The 18720-nt window shown below is 50.9% G+C and overlaps 1 protein-coding gene across 50 annotated transcripts in view; it reads right to left on the bottom strand.

The window, feature by feature from the left end:
• CAMK2G (calcium/calmodulin dependent protein kinase II gamma) overlaps positions 1–18720 on the bottom strand; it is a 62256-nt gene that overhangs the window by 27546 nt on the left and 15990 nt on the right. For 47 of the 50 annotated variants that reach the window (XR_008492121.2, XR_008492119.2, XR_008492120.2 and 44 more), the window contains exons 4-12: positions 13254–13308; positions 12316–12381; positions 9340–9412; positions 9092–9194; positions 8575–8658; positions 8037–8131; positions 7274–7396; positions 2533–2616; positions 2244–2286 (exon numbers count right to left, since the gene is read on the bottom strand). Coding sequence is in view for 47 of the 50 variants with exons in the window: in XM_054437288.2 (XP_054293263.1) it covers positions 2244–2286; positions 2533–2616; positions 7274–7396; positions 8037–8131; positions 8575–8658; positions 9092–9194; positions 9340–9412; positions 12316–12381; positions 13254–13308 (726 nt within the window). In the remaining 3 variants the exon portion in view is untranslated. The remainder of the gene's footprint in view (positions 1–2243; positions 2287–2532; positions 2617–7273; positions 7397–8036; positions 8132–8574; positions 8659–9091; positions 9195–9339; positions 9413–12315; positions 12382–13253; positions 13309–18720) is intronic. The other 3 variants (XM_063670450.1, XM_063670451.1, XM_063670449.1) reach the window with 1 other exon arrangement.

Here is an 18720-nt window from a genome sequence, read left to right as displayed (position 1 = left end):
GAGGTAGCCCGGCCCTAGCTTAAGGCTGTGATGAAATGCCCTCCCTTCTAGTCCTTCCCTCCCTAGAAGCTAAATGAGCCCACGATGAGAGAGCCGGGGGCGCAGAGCAGCCCTCTCCCCTCTCCACATCCCACACACTAGAGGGACTGGCGTGGGGGGCCCAGGGAGGGTCTGTGGCCCTTGTGCAGCTAAGTTTACTGGTGGGCCCCAGCTCCACGCCCCCCAGCCTCTCAGAGACACAGGTCCCTGTCTTAAGGGAGGTAGCCGGGAGAGGCAGCGTTCTCAGTCTGTGTGTCACAGTGTGCTGAGGTGAAAGGTGCCCAAGAAATAAGCCCCGAGAAAGAAAACAAAGGCTGCTGAAGCAATATACTCTGGAGGCCCCGATTCGCTGCTAGCCAAACTGCTAGAGTCCAGGATAAGCCACATCTCCTATTGGGGGTCAACTCAAAAAACAGCCCTAGAGAAACACACAGATGCCCTTCCTTCTTGATTGCATCCATAGACACCTCTTTCTGCAGAAGCTTCCGGACAGACTCTGTCCTCACCTGTCCCAGAGTCAGGGCAGAAGAGGCCATCCTGGAATGCTTGCAGCATTGTTTGTCTCCTCTGACCCAAGGCAAAGTGAGCTCAAAGGCCAGTCTAGGTCTGGCCAATAAGAACAGGAGGCTCTACAGGGATGAATAAAATGCTTTGTCCTAACACCCGATTTCCTGAAACCAGGAGGCCAGTTTCCTGAAATGGAGGGGGAGGATGACGTGGAGGCCCAGGGCCGCAAGACAGGGCCCTTGCTATTGACTGGCTGGGCTAAAAGAGAAGCAGCAGCCTGTCTTCACATTTCTTCAACTCAGAGGGGAGAGAGGACAGAGCTTCGCTCTAGGAGCAGCACAGAAACGCCGTTAAATGTCCTCTGGAAAGGCTCGTAGACCCAAAAAGTAGAAGCTGCGTCATTAAAGCACAAGAAGCAAGCGTGGGACTACAGTTGCAACTCCACCAGAGGCAGCCAGCCACGCTTCCCCGTTCTCATCTGCGAGAGGTGGATCCACACCACAGTATGCCCGTCGTGGGTACCCATGACACAAGATCAAGCCCCAAACCAAGGTCAAAGGAGAAGGCCTGAGGCAGGGCACCACCAGCCCCGGGCTCACTATCCAGCCCTGGCCTTCCGGAGCTCCATGGCTCTCACGTTACACCATGAAGCCCTAGGCTCCCTGCCTGCAGCATCCTCACAGCCAAGGCCCTGGGGTTACCTAGAGCCAGCGCAGGCAAGCCCATCAGGACGGGTACTCAGAAGCGGCTCCCACTGAGTGGTGGCTTAGGCTCCCATACAACCCCCTTTCCATGGTGGTGCAGAGGGGAAGCAAGGGAGGGAGTCTTATTATGGGAAGGAGAAGGGGGGTCTTGAACCAAAACAGTGAGGCAAGGGGTTTGAGGGAGGGAGGACCGGGGGAGATGGCAAGCTGGGCAGAGCCCTCTCTGTCTTCAGTCTCGACATTAATCTTTTCCTCACAAAAAAGCCACTGTGCTTCCCAATTGAAGGCAAACAATAATAGGGTCTGGGGTGAGGGTGGGGGCAAGGGGGGAGTGGAGTGTCTTGCATCTTAAAAAGAAATGTCAAGTGTGATTTACAAATTATTGGTCCCACCTCTCCCAATTCTTTATACAAATTTAAGCAAGTTCCTTTCCCTCTCTCCTGCTGGTCTTTATTTCTTCACTTTTATAGCTAGTATCACAGGGAATATTTTAAGCACAAGTCACCGCAAAAGGTTTAAACATCTGGAATAATTTCTATTAGTCATCTCCACTTGGACAAAATGAAGTAAGAGATCGTCCCAGCAGGCAAATGAATGGTGGCAATTTGGCAATTGAGAAGACTCGCTGTACCTCATCTCTCTTTTCTTCCCCCAGCACATTCTCCAAGATCCTAGAATGACTAAAATCTGTAAAGTGCTGAGAGTCTTCAGAGAGTTAAATAAGAATCCAGAGAAACAAGGTACATAGCAAGCTGGGCAGGCTACTCCTTGGGAAGTTCTAGGAAACAGAATTCACAAATGTGAGTCCAGCCCCCTGAATCTCAGGAGCAGGACTCAGCAGCAGCAGCAGCCCCTCAAAACAGGATCCTCACTCGCCCTGGTCAAGGTGTGGCCCAGGACGCCGAGGAAACCCAGCGGTGCCCAGGATGGCAACAGCCCATTCCTGACCCACCCACCTCGGCATAATCAAAGTACACAGCCGGGAAAACATACCTGAGAAGTTCCTGGAGACAAGCATGGTCGTGAGGATGGCACCCTGGGGAAAGAGGAAGGTCCTGTGAATTCACTGAGACCCTAGAAAAGGGCAGGCTGGTCTCAGGCAAAGGCAGGTCCTGGCTAGAGCCTGAAGACATCAGACCTCTGGGCCCCCTCCCCTGCGACATGTACAACTTTCAGAGCCCAGCTCCAGCCAGGAGGGGAGCTTCCTTCTGAAATGGGGCAGGAGCCACGCTGGTGCAAGGCATGATGTTAAGTAGGCTGGCAGCCCAGAAACGACACTCACCTTCAGTTTTCTCCGGGCATTGAACTTGCGCAAACACTCCACAGTCTCCTGACGATGCATCATGGATGCCACCGTGGATCGTTGCTAGAAACCAAACAGACAGGCTGTGAGCTCCAGCCCAGATCCTCTGCGCCTCCCACAGTCCTGGCACCAATACCATGCCCAGGACAGGGTCATGCACTCAGCCACCCCAGAGTTGCTCTGAAGATGAAATGAGGTCACACATGTGAAAACACTTTTAGAATAAAAGCACTACCCCAAACTCAAGGTTACATAAGGACAACATGAACGTGAGAACACCATAACGGATGCTAGACGGGCTGCTGACAGACTGTCCTATTCTTCCTTGGGAAACAGAGGCTATGGAACAGAAGAGTACCCTGGGGGCTGTGATCCTCATTCAGTCACTCCTTAGGCAGCTGTTTACTGAGCACCTACTGCGTTCCAGATGCTCGGCAGTGAGAGAATGGCAGGGTTCCTGCTCTCTACAGAGGACGTTCCTTCCTTCCAAGAGCCCCTCTCCACACACCCCCAGCAAGGTCCTGAATGAAGCCATGATCCCAGAAGCTAAGGATCGTCACCTTGAAGCATCAATTCTTTTCATCAATCTGGATGTAATTTTTTTTTTTTTTTTTCAACAGAGTCTTGCTTTGTTGGTCAGGCTGGAGTGCAGTGGTGCGATCTCGGCTCACCGTAGCCTCTGCCTCCCAGGTTCTCCTGTCTTGGCCTCCCGAGTAGCTGGGATTACAGGCACATCCCACCACACCCAGCTAATTTTTGTATTTTTAGTAGAGACGGGGTTGGCCATGTTGGCCAGGCTGGTGGTCTCAAACTCCTGACCTCAAGTGATCTGCTCACTTCAGCCTCCCAGAGTCCTGGGATTACAGGTGTGAGCCACTGTGCCCGGCCTTTTTTGGATGGAAATTTGTCTTCAATGTATTTACTGCCAACTTCCTGGCCTCCTTCAACAGAGTCCACAGGACATAGTCTATACTTCCTCAATGACTCAGTTGTCAATACCAGCATCATTATGTAATTTCAGAATATAGTGATGTCCTCAGGGGCTCGAGACACACAGGACTGCAGAGGGTAGGGCCCGCAAAAATGACCCCAGAACAGAGTATTTTCCTCATTCTTGGGTGCCTGTTTCAGGCTGTTTGCCCTCTCCCCTTGCTGTTGCTGTCTTCACCAGCCTGTCAGAAAAATCCTGGCACCTGCAGCCAGGTGCCCACAACACTACGGGACCTCCTCGCATCCTTTCCCTCACCCTTGGCCCACTCCTTCCAGGTCCGGAGGCAACTCTCCCCACCTTCTCTACCTTCCCCAAGTCTCTCATTTCACCTCCTCCTTGGTGTAAATTTCTCCAAAAGCAAAATGAGAGGTCATCAGCAAGAACACCTTTCAGCTCAGACTTCCACTCACAAGCCGATCTTCACCTGCCTCCACCCTAATAGAAGTCTCAGGGGGATCATGCCTCATCCCTGGGGTGGACCCCTTGCCCTTGGCTCAGGAGCCCCCTCTCTTTTTCTGCTGTCCAAACCTTTGCTTCCTCAATTAGCCAGGATCTTCAACTCTTTCTCCTGGACTAGATTATTCTCTATAGATTATAGTTAAGCCTCTCCTTAAACAAAACAAAAATTTTTTTTTTGAAACAGCATCTCACTCTGCTGCCCAGGCTGGAGTGCAGTAGCACAATCATGGCTTACTGCAGCCTCCACCTCTCTAGGCTCAGGTGATCCCCTCACCTCAGCCTCCCAAGTAGCTAAGGCACACGCTACCACAACCAGCTAATTTTTAAAGTTTTTTTTTGTAGAGATGGGGTTTTGCCATGTTGCTCAGGCTGGTCTCAAACTTCCGGGCTCAAGTGATCTACCCATCCTAGTCTCCCAAAGTGCTGGGACTACAGGTGTGAGCCACCGCTCCTGACCAATATAATCTTTAAAAAGAAGTTGTTTTTTTTTTTTTTAGAGGCAGAGTCTCCCTCTGCCACCCAGGCTGGAATGCAGTGTCATTATCTCGGCTCACTGCAACCTCCACCTCCGGGGTTCTAGTGATTCTCATGCCTCAACCTCCCAAGTAGCTGGGATTATAGGTGTGTACCAACATACCCAGCTATTTTTTTGTATTTTTAGTAGAGGTGGAGTTTCACTATGTTGGCCAGGCTGGTCTCAAACTCCTGGCCTCAAGTGATCGCCCGCCTTGGCCTCCCAAAGTGCTGGGATTACAGGTGTGAGTCTTACATTAAAAGCTCCCCTGGCCCATCCTAATCTAAGTAGCACCATTTATTTCCTACCTCAATGCCTAGCTCCCCATGCCTCTCCTCACCCTCACTCCCTCTTCGTCTCACTGAAAACAGGGTTTCATCTTTCTCTCCACTCTCAGTAAAATGATGAAACAATGGCATCTAATGGTCAGAGCCAGGGGATTCTTCCCCAACTTAATCAGGGACTCTTCTGCATCTGATTCCCGATGCTCCCTTACTGAGACCCCCTGTTTCTTAGCTTCTGGGTCTTCTGGAAGGTCTCACTCTCAGTGCCCTTTGCTGGGCCCCCTAACTCTCCCTGTCATTAAATGCTGGTGTGTAGTGGCCGTCTCTTCTCTACTACAGCCAATACAAGCTCACTGTAAGAACTCAACCAGCATAGGAACAGGCCCATCTATAGCATAGGAAGAGGCTATTTCTACAGCCTCACTACCAACTACACAGAAATGACTACAACCTGGATTTCCAATTTTTAGCTTCTTTTCTAATCTCTAGGACCATATTTCTAACCACCCACTGAATGTGTCTGGCTGGAGGTTGCCAGACACCATACTCAGCAGGCACAAAATGAAAACCATCATCTTGGCTGGGCGTGGTGGCTCACGCCTGTAATCCCAGCACTTTGGGAAGCCGAGGCGGGTGGATCATGAGATCAGGAGATCAAGACCATCCTGACTAACACGGTGAAACCCCATCTCTACTAAAAATACAAAAAATTAGCTGGGCGTGGTGGCGGGCACCTGTAGTCCCAGCTACTCGGGAGGCTGAGGCAGGAGAATGGCGTGAACCCGGGAGGCGGAGCTTGCAGTGAGACCGCGCCACTGCACTCCAGCCTGGGTGACAGAGCGAGACTCCATCTCAAAAAAAAAAAAAAAAAAACAAACAAGCTCCTCCTCTGGTTTTCTTCTGGGTCAGTGAGGGTACAACTCTCCACTCAGGGACCAACTTGAAACCTGGCCTCTCTCTTTGCTCCCCCAAATCCAACTGGAGAGAATTAAATCCTTTAGGTTCTCTCAAATATCTCTTGAATTTCAACACACTGCACATTGCCCCATCCTTACCCTCTGCTGAGACCTCACCTGGTCTTGCTTAGACTATTACAACTATTAAAAAAGCTCCCTGAGCTCTCTGTCTCCGACCCTTTTCTTTTAAAAATTTTCAATTCCCTTCCTTTTTTTTTTTTTTTAAAGAGGTGGGGTCTGACCATATTTCCCAGGCTGGAGTACAGTGACTATTCACAGGTGCAATCATAGCTCACTGCAGCCTCAAACTCCTGGGCTTATGATCCTCCTGCCTCAGCATCCCCAGCAGCTGAGACTACAGGCACATGCCACCATGCCTGGCAGTTCATTTTCTACACAACTTCCAAAGTGTTCTTACATGCAAATTTCATTCCTTCTTTAAAACCCTTAAATGATTCCCTATCAGAATAAAATCCAAACTCCTTAGGCAGAAACTTGTATGTCAGAGAATCTTTTGCCTCATTCTCTTGCATTCTGATATTTGCAGCCTCATCGACAACCAAACAACTCAACATTCCTTCAACTCACCACAGTTTCCCATAACCTCTCGCTGTGCTAAATGTAAACCTGCAGGTTAACGTTCTGAAGACCACGTTATTTGCCAAGAACAAGGACAGGGGTGTCACCTCCTCCATGCAGCCTTCAGTAACCCCACCACCCACCAGGAACAGTAGGAGCTCCTGTACTCTCATTAGATTCTTGTACCTACTTGTCACATTGTAACATGACTGCCTGTTTGAGTGCCTGTCTCCCTAGATGATCTTTGGGGGCAGGGACCACGCCTCATTCATCTTTGTATCTCCAGCACCCAGACGGTGACCAGCACCAAAAGGTATTCAATAAACACAGAATGGACAGATAAATAATGCCTCGTGGCTGTCAAGATGCCTAACTCTACCAAATCCTCTTCGTCTGAAAGTAGATATTTCAGCTTGAAAGAATTGTGTATGAAAACAGAGTATGTCGACCCACACTGAGAGCCTAGAGGACTCTCCTAGGACTTTAGCACAGAAGCTTTATGCCTCAGCTTTTATGCTTTTAATGACTCAGAGACCCCTTCTGTTGATTTGCTGGATCTTGGTCACCACTCCAGTGGAGTTGAGATCTGAGTATGAACCCCAGCTTGGGAATTCACTTTGGGTTTTGCCAGCTGCTTTCTATCACCGGCTACCTGGAGTCCACAAGGGTCAACCTGAGCCCTCATCCAAGAACAGAACCAATCCCAGACTGACAGCCATGAGTGGGGGAGAGAGGAGCAGCGGCCCACCAGCCCCATCAGCCTCCCAAGCCTCCCTGGTGACATTTATTGACCCTAGCCCTCAACAGTCCTCTGCCCGCCTGCTCAGTTACTGCTTGGGGCCCAAAATGAATCTCTGCTGGTAAGGAGGGGGTGGTGCCGAGGGCACACAGAAGGCTGACACCCCTGAGCTCCTTGGCCACTGGCAAAGACACTTACACAGACCCACGGGTGCTTGAGAGCCTGGTCAGCCGTGATGCGCTTTGCTGGGTTTATGGTCAGCATCTGGTTGATCAAGTTCTTGGCTTCAGGAGTTACCGTGTCCCATTCTGGTGATGGGAACTAAGGAGCAGGAATAGGGAGAAGAATATGGTATTGGTGAGCTTCACACCCTGAAACACTGGCTCTGTCTTCAACTCAACTCCTGTAATTGGGATACTCTGTGGTACCTAAAGCTGTGACTGGCAGAGTTGGAGAAGCCCTGGGGCTATCCCAGAACCTGTGTCAACTTAAAGACTGGGAAAGACACACAGAACAGTCATGTTCAGAATGACAGAACATCAGATCAGAGCAGGAAGGGGACTCCAACATTCTCTGGTTTAAGCCCAGCTCTCTACTTAGGAGGGAACAGAGGCTCAGCAATGTGTCCAAGGTGCCACTGCAGTGAAGGGAGTCTCCAGGCCTTTTGTCCCTGTGTTACACAGCACACCAATGAGGCTGCTCCATTCTTTGCAAGTAAAGATCAAAGTACTTCAGTGGGCTCCTCAATTTTAGTTATGAAGAAGGCTGTGCAAAAGAAAGTTGCTCCCTGGGACATAGAGTGGCAAGAATTGGGCCCTGGATGCCCATTCCTGGGTCCTCAAAGTCCCCTAACACCCCCTGTATCACGTGACACACTAAACAAGCCTGCTCCCTTGGACAGAGCCCGAGGAGCAGGACATCTGCCCTTCCTGGCCTGGCTGCCCGGCTCTCTGGTCCTTACATCATAGGCTCCAGCCTTGATCTGCTGATACAGCTTGTGCTGATCCTCATCCCAGAAGGGAGGATAGCCCACCAGGAGGATATACAGGATGACCCCTACGAGACAGAACACACAGGTCATGGGGGTCAGTCGCCTACTTCCCTGAGGAACCAAGAAAAACCATGCAGGGCTCAGAGCCACCTAGAAAGGCAGGGGCCACACCAGAGTCAGAAGTGGATGCCAGCCGATAATGCTATGCTACCAGCCCCTCCTGCTATGCCTCACACTTCACGTCACCAAGTCACACCAGGGATTTCTTTAGGCACAACCCATCCTCTAAGGCGTGGGCAAATCCCTCTTCAAGAAGGATACAATGTCATCCCAGAAGTATGCAGGGAGGAGGGTGTGATGGGAACAGCTATCCCAGGGGCAAACACCATAATTTCACATACACCAGGCACGTGTGTGACCCGCAAGGAATAGCGATGCCTCTTTCTTGCCATCATCGCAAGTTGAGGGCCCTTAACAGCGAAAAGCTGAGAGCGTGGAATGGGCTTACCGCAGGCCCAGATATCCACAGGTTTTCCATAGGGATCTTTCCTCAAGACCTCAGGGGACAAGTAACCTGGGGTGCCAGCAAAACCTGTAGCAGAAGAGAGGGCAGAGGCATACTGAACCCACTTTCTCTCTCGTTAAATCCACACCAGCCATTTCCCCCAAGTCCCATCTCATTCCTGCTGCTTTTTCTACATAAACTCTCAGCACATGGGCAGCAAGAGCTGACAGGCTGGGCTTCTTGTAGCACCTGGAATCTGAGCCAGAGGGCAAAGCCGTATGCCTACCAGGAACTCCAGCTCCTTCCCAGAGGCAGCAAGAAAGCAGTGCTGACAACAGCTAGACTTGCTGTACTGAGTCACATATGGCCAAGAGAGATCTCTGCACCCTCCCACCCTCCGTCAGTCTCTGAGGAGGTGGGGACCATTAAGGGTCTGGCTTCTAGTTCTAATAGAGGAAGGCAGATCAGGAAGGGGAGGAAGGGCGGGGGCTGCATTCCGGGAAGACAGGGTCACCCTTACCAAACCAAGCCTGCTGCTCTCCCTGTACTTCGATGGCTAGGCCAAAATCAGCCAGCTTGACGGCAGCACCCTTGCATTTACTCGCCAGCAGCAGGTTCTCAGGCTGCAGAAGAAACACAGAGAACCTTGTGAGCACCCACCCTGCAGCCCAGAGGGAGCCTAGTTTGGGCCTACGCAGTACCACTATCTGGCACCAGGTGGCGCCAACACTTCATGAGCAGAGGCAAGGAGGGGAGCTTGGGTAGTACCTTCAGGTCCCTGTGGACGATGTCATGCTGGTGGATGTGGTTAACACTCTCCAGAATCTGATGTATACAGTGGCTAAAAAAGCAGAAGGAAAAGAAATGTTAGCGCAGGGTTAAACCACCTCATCCACATCCACGACCACATGCTGCAGACTAAGGCATGTGACAAGGGGCCACGGATTCACAGAGAATCACTTAACGGCCACTGGAACCTTAGACTCTGCACATCATCTTGTTCAACCTATTTAAAGAAAGAGGAAGCTGAGGCCCAGGCAGATTCAATGGTTTTTCTAGGATCACCGCTAGAACGGGTTCACCTCACCCGCTTTTGACTGGAAAGGCCTAACACAACCAATTCATTTCCAAGAGATCAGGAGACAGCTCAGAATCCTGAGGACGAAGAGACCATCCAATCCCTTCCTTCTTTCTCTTTCTCCATATAGTAATTTTGTTCTTGGAGAAGAGGCTTGTGCTGGCAACTTAGGAAGGAGAGTCCAACTAAACAACCTAAGCTACTTTGGCGGTGGCTGTACTCATTCATTTCCCTAAATGTTTATTGAGTGCCTAGGATATGAAGATGGACAAGACCCAATAGCTGCCCTGAGGTCTGGCATCCAGTAAGGCAGCTAAAACAAGTGCAAAGATACCTTTAAGAAACAATGTACTTAAGAGCTTCCAAACAGGGCATTTGAGGAGCACTTCTGATGATTTTGCATAGAGAAAAAAACCCAAAGTTATTTTATTATTTTATTTTTGAGACAGGGTCTCACTCTGTTGCCTGGGTTAGAGTGCAATGTTGTGAACACAGCTCACCGCAGCCTTGACCTCCTGGGCTCAAGCAATCCTCCCACTTCAGCCTCCCCAGTAGCTGGGACCACAAGCATGAGGCACCGTGCCCAGCTAATTTTTGTATTTTTTTGTAGAGACAAGGTCTCACCATGTTGCCCAGGCTGGTCTCGAACTCCTGAGCTCAAGTGATCCACCCACCTTGGCCTCTCAGTGTTGGGATTACAGGCGTGAGCCACTGCGCCCAGCCACAGTCACACATGTAAATCAGACTGTCCACATTGCAAACCATCCTGCCATCCCTGTCATCAAACTCCTGACAGGGAGTGGGGGCAGTCTAGAGCAGTGGTTTTCAACTGGGAATGAATTTGCCACCCCCCCCAACCCCCAGCAGGGGACATTTGGCAATGCCTAGGGAAATTTCTGGTTGTCACAACTGGAGGAGGGGTGCTCCCAGCATTTGGTGGGCAGAGGCCAAGGATGCTTCTAAATGTCTGCCACAATGCACAGGAGAGGCCTCACAACAAGGAAGTACCTAGCCTAAAACGTTAGTAGCACCAAGGCTGAGGAACTTGGCCTAGAGTATAGATCCCCGTCATCAGGCACTATCTGGTATACTGAGCACATCTGCAGAGCATCCCAGTGTATTGGGCTGGGTGGCCTGGACTTACTATTCCTAAAATCTGATGCTGGGGATCCCACAAGAACCAAGGGGTCGTACTGGGTCCCTGGGGGCTGAAACTCGGGCCTCCCCATAGGACACAGCCCAGGAGTGTCTTTAAGACTGAGCTATAGAGGCAAGTCTCCACAGAGATGTATAATTAGAACAGAGCCGGGCTAGCAGGGAGCGCCTTCTGGCCAAAAATGGCAAAAGTGCAAAGTGTCCCAGCAAAGCCAGGCCAAGCCCACTGGTACAGTCACCCCCCTCAGGGCCCCCTCCCTACAGCTCTCCCTCCTCCCCACAGGCTCCCTGAGCCATCACTGCCTCCTCCGTCCCACAGCCTGGTCCTCCCCTGCTGGCACTGGAATTCATCTCCCCACTTGAGAATTCTTCCCGAGGCTGAAGCATCTGAAGTTGATCAGCAAACATTGGCCTCTCAAGGTTGAGAAATTCGTGAGGAAGCTGCACTCCCCCACTCTCCAGAAGCAGCCAGAGCTGCCACGTCAGCCAGATAAGCTGCAGGCAGGATGATCAAAACCAGGTTGTAGGGACATCACCCCCCGAGAAAAGCAAGGCTGGGGGAAGAGCCAAGGCGGGAAAGGCAGGCTGAACAGGCTCCTGAGAGCGTGGGTGAGGGAGGCACCAGGGATTCCAGGCAGGGCAGAGGCTGAGGCATGTGGCCGGGGAACGGTCCTCAAGTTGGAGGAGCCCCACGGCGAGGCTGGTCTTGGTGGTCTAGGGACAAGGTGACAGAGGCTGAAAGCTCCTGGGGCTCTATGGTTGGATTATTAGCCCAGAACTCTCCACTCCCTCAGGACAGAAACCATGTCTTCTGCACTTCTGGATCATGCCAGAGCCTCAGCACAGTGGCTTGAGCACACTAGAATTTGTCAAAGGAAAGAAAAGGGCAGAGGGGGACATTGGGCATGGTGGTGAGTACACAGTAGTGCAAAAAGAAGTATTTCTGGGGTCACAGGGTAAAGGAGACTTGGAAAAGCTTTGTAAAACATTCATTTGGGAGTGATTTTTTTTGTGGGGGGAGGGGGACACAGTCTCACTCTGTTATGCAGGCTGGAGTGCAGTGGCATGATCTTGGCTCACTGCAACCTTCGCTTGCAGGTTCAAGTGATTCTCCTGCCTCAGCCGCCCAAGTAGCTGGGATTACAGACACACGCCACCACACCCAGCTAATTTTTTTGTATTTTTAGTAGAGACAGGGTTTCACCATGTTGGCCAGGCTGGTCTCGAACTTCTGGCCTCAGGTGATCCAACTGCCTCAGCCTCCCAAAGTGCTGGGATTACAGGCATGAGCCACTGTGCCTGGTTAGGAAGTGCTGAATTTTTAACTTCTAATATCACCCACAGTATGCAGCCCTAGCCCAGGTCAACAGAATCTTTCTCCAGACGAGAGCTATTCTGATCTTCCCCAAAGACTATTCAAACAGGTACAATGCTGGCCCCCGAAGGTGGCCAAGACTTCCTTCAGTCCTAAACTCCAGAGCTACATTTGAACTCTTGGGCCCTCATCCTACCTGGCATCTGCTTCACTGTAGTACTCTCTGGCCACAATGTCTTCAAACAGCTCCCCGCCGGTAACACTGCAACCAACGGGAAGAAGAGGGTCAGAGGCAGAAAGGGTCCTTTGCCTAACCCCAATGTCCAAGAAGAAACAGGGTCACCCTGTAGAATGGCTTTCAGAGAAATCCCAACTCCCCATGCATTTCATCTGAGAGCTCAGAACACACTCGATCCTTCAGTGACACCTGGATTCTCCTTGAGGTATCATGGACCCTCCCTTCCTTCCGGACATTTCTTTTTCCAAAATCCACAGATTCACTAATAGTCAGGCAGAGATGAAGATACAGGGATCTAAGAGAAAACAATCAACTACCCCAAAAGTCACAGCTTTGAGACCAACATAAACACTAAAATATCGCTGCCCGGGAAGGACAGAGCTACTACTGAAGTTGAAGAGTAATGAGACCAATGACACAGAGACCCAACCCTGAGAATCCTGGAGAGGAGTGTCCAGGAGGTAAGAGCCACTTTTAAGACATTAAACCACAACCAACGTGGAGGAGAGACCCAATCCAATGGAGCCTGGTTTCCGACTAATGAAAGCTACCTCTGATTTCTCAGGATTTTTAAGGTCATGCAAAGAGCTGTATTTTATTTCCTCACTAAGGACAGCACACTGAGAAACAAGACAAAGGCATCTGTGCAAGGTGTGCTGCTGAACAGAAGTGCGAGAGGAACGCTGTCCTGGGGTTCAGAGCCCTGGGGGGACACTGGGGGAACATGGAGACCCCCTTGGTGGGGGCAGCAATCTGCCCCAGTCAAATCCTTTCCCTCGGACAAAGGAGGGGGCCCTGGGCAGAGGCTGGAGAGCCTGTTTTAGGCCTCTTCCTGAGCCTTTATTTTGAGTCAGCTGGAGGGAAAGGCCCCCACACCCTCAGAAAGTGGCACTTACAGGTCAAACACGAGGTAGTGAAACCCTTCTTCAGAAATACTGTCATGGAGGCGCACTGCAAGAGAGGAGATGGGGACAGAGATTAACAGAGAGAAAACTCGGAAATCCTAGGCTTCTCCTCCTCAGCAGCCCCACCCCTGCCCCATCCTGTCGGGCTCACAGGGCTCTCCAGAAGGAGCAGTGGGGGGAAGTGGCGACGTGCCCAGTGCCCCCCAGTGCAAGGCTATGCAGCCTGGGAGCCAGAGCCTGGCGCTCTGGTTGCCACCTCAGACTCAGGCAAGAGAGAAAAGCTTCATGGCTAAGAAGTCAAGATGGAGAAAAGCCGGAACCTTCCCAGAGGGCTGGGATATGATGCACAATGGTGAGATGCAGCGTGAGCAGCACCTAGCAATGTTGACGGCAGGGGACAACAATGACCAGATGGGAAAGCCAGAGAGCTCTTCCAGAGCAGTAAATGGGAGCAGAACTAAGGGATGGTGAAGAAGGTGGAAAGGCAGAGCTCAGCAGGAAGGCACGTGGTGCAGGATAATGGATGGCGAGCCTGGAAGGCCACGTACACATTCAGGCAATGACAACAATAACAGCTTATTAAGTGCTTACTATGCCAGGCCTTGTGCTAGGCTCTTGCATACATTACTGATTCTGCAAGCATTTATCCAGCACCTACTATGTGCTGGAACCCATGCTAGGCAGTGGGATTCAGGAGGAACAGACAGAGTGCCTGCCTTTGAGGAGTTTATTATTCCTTTCGACCACCTGAGATGAATGTTATTCCTATTCTACAGATGAGGGCACCAGAAGCTCAGGGACACAGTCTCTCAACAAAGGCCAAAGAGCTTCTAAGTGGTGGGTCAAGATGTGAATCCAGTGCTACCTGACTCCAGAGACTGTGGTCTACACCACTGCTTCCCATAAGAAACGTGGGGCAGCCCCCATATTCAGGCAACAAAGCACTGGCGTCCAAAAGAAAGACTGCTTACAAATGTCCCTAAAGCAGCATCGCAGACAGGTCCGGGAGGGTGCCACAGGAAGAAGACTCGGGCGATGCACCAGCTGCGAGAAAAGGCTGGCAGGCGGAATCCCTCCCTGCTCCTCGCCTCCAAAGCTCTTGGGCAAAAAACCAACCTGAAGTCTTCTGAGGTCTCCTCTTCAAGTTTCTGCCCACAAAGCCACCTCTGGGTTAAATGCCAACCCCTGAGCATCATTCTAATGCAGACATGACTCCGCTTTGGCTGACTGTCCTGTCCCTCCCCTCACCTGAACTCTCTTGATGGGGAACCTCTGTTCCAAAGGCCTCCCTCGGTTTGACCTTTGCTCCAAGCCTTGGCAGTTACAGGCGCACCTCATGGAGCACTTCAGGAATGGCCTGACACCAAACTAACCAGTTCAGTGCTAGGAGACAAAGAAACGGCCATGTCTCTTCCTGGGTGGGCCCTGGCTGCTTCCGTTTCCAGTGTCACACATTTCCTCAGGGCTGAGGTGCTTCCCTATGTCCCCTCCCCACGGAGCAAGATCATTCAGAAAGCAAAATATACAACCCAGCCGGCACAGTTCCGAGGCACTGAACCACCACTATAGCCCCCTTGTTCTCCTCCCTTGATGACTGAGGACTCCAAAGCCTGCCAGGGCCGGAGCCAGGGCCTCAAGACTGTTTCCGCATCCCATTACCTACACTATTTGATCTGATCTAGTGACTCAACCCCAAAAATCCCATCCCAATCTCAGTATTTCTGCGAACAGGATCAAAGGCAGGTGATACTTCCAATATCCCTCCCATTATTGGATATAATGTATATATCCAATATACATTATCTCCTGGGCAAACAAGATGCTTCCCTAGGCCTGCAGATGACAGAGGGGGCTTTTAGGACAGGAGGAAGGAGCCAGCGCCAGGCCCCTGCCTTCCTCCCATAAAAACTAGCCTGGGCACACTCCATATACACTCAATCAAGTCCTCTCGAAGTCCTGCCATTGCCTCCGCCCCACTCACTTGCGCACCTCTGGTCTAAGTCGGTGCCTCACGCTGAGTCTTGCTGCAGCTGCTGCTCCCTCGCTTCCAAAAGGACTTTCCATTTAATTAAAAATTTGCTATTAAAAAGCATTAAAGTGTGTAATACAAATAATCCCCTGGAAATCAGCTGTCCCAGAAGCTACAGACCAGCTCCATTAGGGAGGTGACTAACAGCAGCAGCATGGGGAATTAACGGGACAGCAGCAGGTATGATGCTGACAACCATCTCAGAGAAGTGGAGCCACTCAGCTCTGCCTGGGCCTGGTCCTGAGCTCTGTCAGTCAGAACCCCACCCCATGCCCAACACCACCCCATGCCCCACACCACCCTGCCCCCGCCCAGCACAGCAAGGTCAAGAACAGGGCAAGAAGTGCAGGCACCCAGGCCTCTGCCTAGACACGGAGTCATTGGCATCTGCCCTTCTCCAGGAAGGCCACACACACAGCCCAGGTGGGAGGAAGCCGGGGAAGGGAATTAGAAGAAAGGAGCAGCAAAGGAAGACTAATCCTTCTAGGCCACCCAACAGAGAGAACAGCTTCGATGTGTGCCCCAGAGCAAGGCACCTGCCAAGACAAGGAGGGATGGAGGAAGCTGTATCTGAATAAGACTGCTATCGACATTTTTTTAATTTGTAAAGAAATTAACAGGACACTGAAGACAAGAGGAGAAATGACTGTGCCATTCTAAGTGCCTATTTAGCAACAGCAGATTCATTATTTCTTTTTTTTTTAAGAGACAGGGTCTCACTATGTAACAGCCCAGGCTGGGCTGGAGATCCTGATCTTGAGCCATCTCCTGTCTCAGCCTCCTGAGAGGCTGGGACTATAGCTGTGAGCCACCGTACCCCATTAGATTCTGATAATAACAATCTAAATCTAACAACTAACACTTAGTTGAGCTGTCCGTGTGCTAGCATCATTCCATGGGCTCCACGTGCATTACTGTATTGAACCCTCACACCAGCTCTGCAGGGTAGCTACTTACATATAAATAACTCCATCTGACAGGAGAGGAAACTGAGGCTCCATAAGAAACCTGCCCAAAATCACACTAAGTGGCAGAACCGGGACTTGAAGCCAAGACAAACCAACATCAAGATTCCTGATATTGCAGAGTTGCTTGGGAGTCACCTTCTCAAACTCTTAGGCAAAGGAGCTCCAATTGCTCCCCACTACCTCTGGACATTCTGACTGGCTCGACAATGTCCACTGGGCAGCTACCCTGGAGCAGGCGAGGCTGTACATGCCATGAATGTGGCTGTGAAGAAGAGGAGCCAGCCCTGCCACCTGGAGCTGCCAGGCGAAGAGGGAAGACAGGCTTTAAACCAGCAATTACACAAATGCGTTAACTAAGCACAACTGTGTCATGCTGTGAGGCAGGAGCAGAGGGACTATGGATGCGTGGAATAAAATAATCTGCCACCCAGCCCGTTCCAGAGTAAAGACAGGGCATGAAGGCCAACAAGGGCCAGGCCATGTCCATAGACAGGAAGATCTGGGGAAAGGAGTATAAAGCATTTACTGCATTTCAGCAACAAACCTAATTGCTGTTCTTTAAAAACCGTGGAAGACAGAACAGGCCAAAACACCTACAAACCTTTACTTGATATTTCATGTCTTCAAGGACTGAGATAGCCACAACCCAAATGTTGTGGCTATTTCCAATTCTTTAAAAACCACCCAACAATATGCCACATTTTAACTAACAAATCTTTCTCCAAAAAGCACTGAAAAAGTGTTGCTGTTAAAAATATCTGCAGCAATAACACAGTGGGAAGGAGGTCCTGTTGCCATGGGGGCTTGTGGGGGACTGAGCTGCCCCCCAAGAGCTTGCTGTGACAGGGCTCCCCCCACCCCCACGCTGGGGGCAGGGATGTAGGAACTGCTCAGTCATGATTCAATGTTTCTTTTTATTTGCAACCGTTTCTTTGCTACACTCACTGTTAGCTGAATGGGTACTGGGCTCAAGGGTAAATGGTCAGGCTTGAATAACTTGTGAACTGAGTCAAGGCTGGGGGTCTTGAAGAGATCACTTCTAGGGGCTGGAATCTCCGTTTTCATCATCTCCCTCCTAGCCTCCTTTCCTGGCTGAACCCTTTCATAACAACTCCACGAAGGGACCCAGATAACAAAACAGAGGCAGGCACAGAGGAGTTAAATAACTTGCCAGAGGTCACAGTTACTAATTAGCAAATCCCAGATTCAAACCCCAAATCTGGATGCGACTCCAAAGCTGCAAAACTTGGCTTCTCCAAGTATTGACCAGCATGCGGACCAGTAGCATGAGCATCAGCTGGAGACTCAGGTCCTAACCCAGACTCCCTGAATCGGAATCTGAATTTTAACATGATCCCTGGGTGAGTCATAAGCACATAAAAGTTTGAGAAGCGCTGCTCTAAACCACAATGCTAGACTATGATCGAAACTGCTGGGGCAGCTCAGCACGAAGGAAGACAGAGTCTATTCATTAGAGGACTTGAGAGCAGGGAGCAGGCAGATCACAGGTAGAACGGACTTCATTCAGACCTCACACTTCACACCAGCGTCTCCTCCTCTCAACCCCCCACCACTGGCCACACTCCCAGCGCTGTTTGGAGTTCGGCAGTGTGCCTTACACCCAAACAGGCATTTTGTTGTTTGTTTGTTTGTTTTTAATTAATAAACTTTATTTTCAGAGCAGTTTTAGGTTCACAGCAAAATTGAGCGGAAAGTACAGGGTGTTCCCAAATACCCGAGAACATTCCCAAATACCCCATGTCCCCCATATGCACAGCCTCCCCCACCATCAACATCTCCCACTAGAGTGGTAGATTTGTTACTGTCTATGAACCCACATTGACTCATCATCATTACCCAAAGTCCAGAGTTTATATCAGGGTTCACTCTTCCAACAGGCTTTTAACTCCTGGGACAGAATATCTAGCTATTAAGGGGAAACTGGGCATGGCTGGCCCCTAGCACCAAATGCTCCATCTGAATTCAGTGCCTCCGAGTCTGACCACAGCCAGGGCTGACCACATGCTCTCTGCTCTAGCTTCCTCGACTGTGCACTGTTCTTGGGCTGGCCCATTTGTTTCCCTTTGGGATGGAGTTCAAGAGGCCAGAGCCAAAAGGGTCACAGTTCTGAAGGACAGCGCAGTGGAGAGAGGAGAGGAATAGTGAATTAGGGGCACAAAATTGCCTCCTCTCCTGCCACAAGCCAGGTCCAGATCCATGGCAACCACAGCCTCCTGGACCTGCAGTTCCGCCACATCTTCAACAGCCCTGGTTCCCACCGGATGCCGGAGCTCCCGGGACACAGTCTTGACTCCCCCTTCCCTCTGCCCACCCTCAACCCCAGAATCGGTCCTCGGACCAACCTCCTTAGGACCTGGGAGCAGTCATGAAACGGAAGCACAGTTCTAGGAAATCAGAGGCCAAAAGAGTGACTGTGCCCCACCTGGCCTCTGAGCAGACG

This window comes from Pongo pygmaeus, chromosome 8 (genome assembly GCF_028885625.2).
Source record: "Pongo pygmaeus isolate AG05252 chromosome 8, NHGRI_mPonPyg2-v2.0_pri, whole genome shotgun sequence".
In the NCBI taxonomy this organism is placed as follows: domain Eukaryota; kingdom Metazoa; phylum Chordata; class Mammalia; order Primates; family Hominidae; genus Pongo; species Pongo pygmaeus.
The sequence above is the reverse complement of the archived record's forward strand: the minus strand, read 5'-3'. Positions and strand labels throughout refer to the sequence as shown.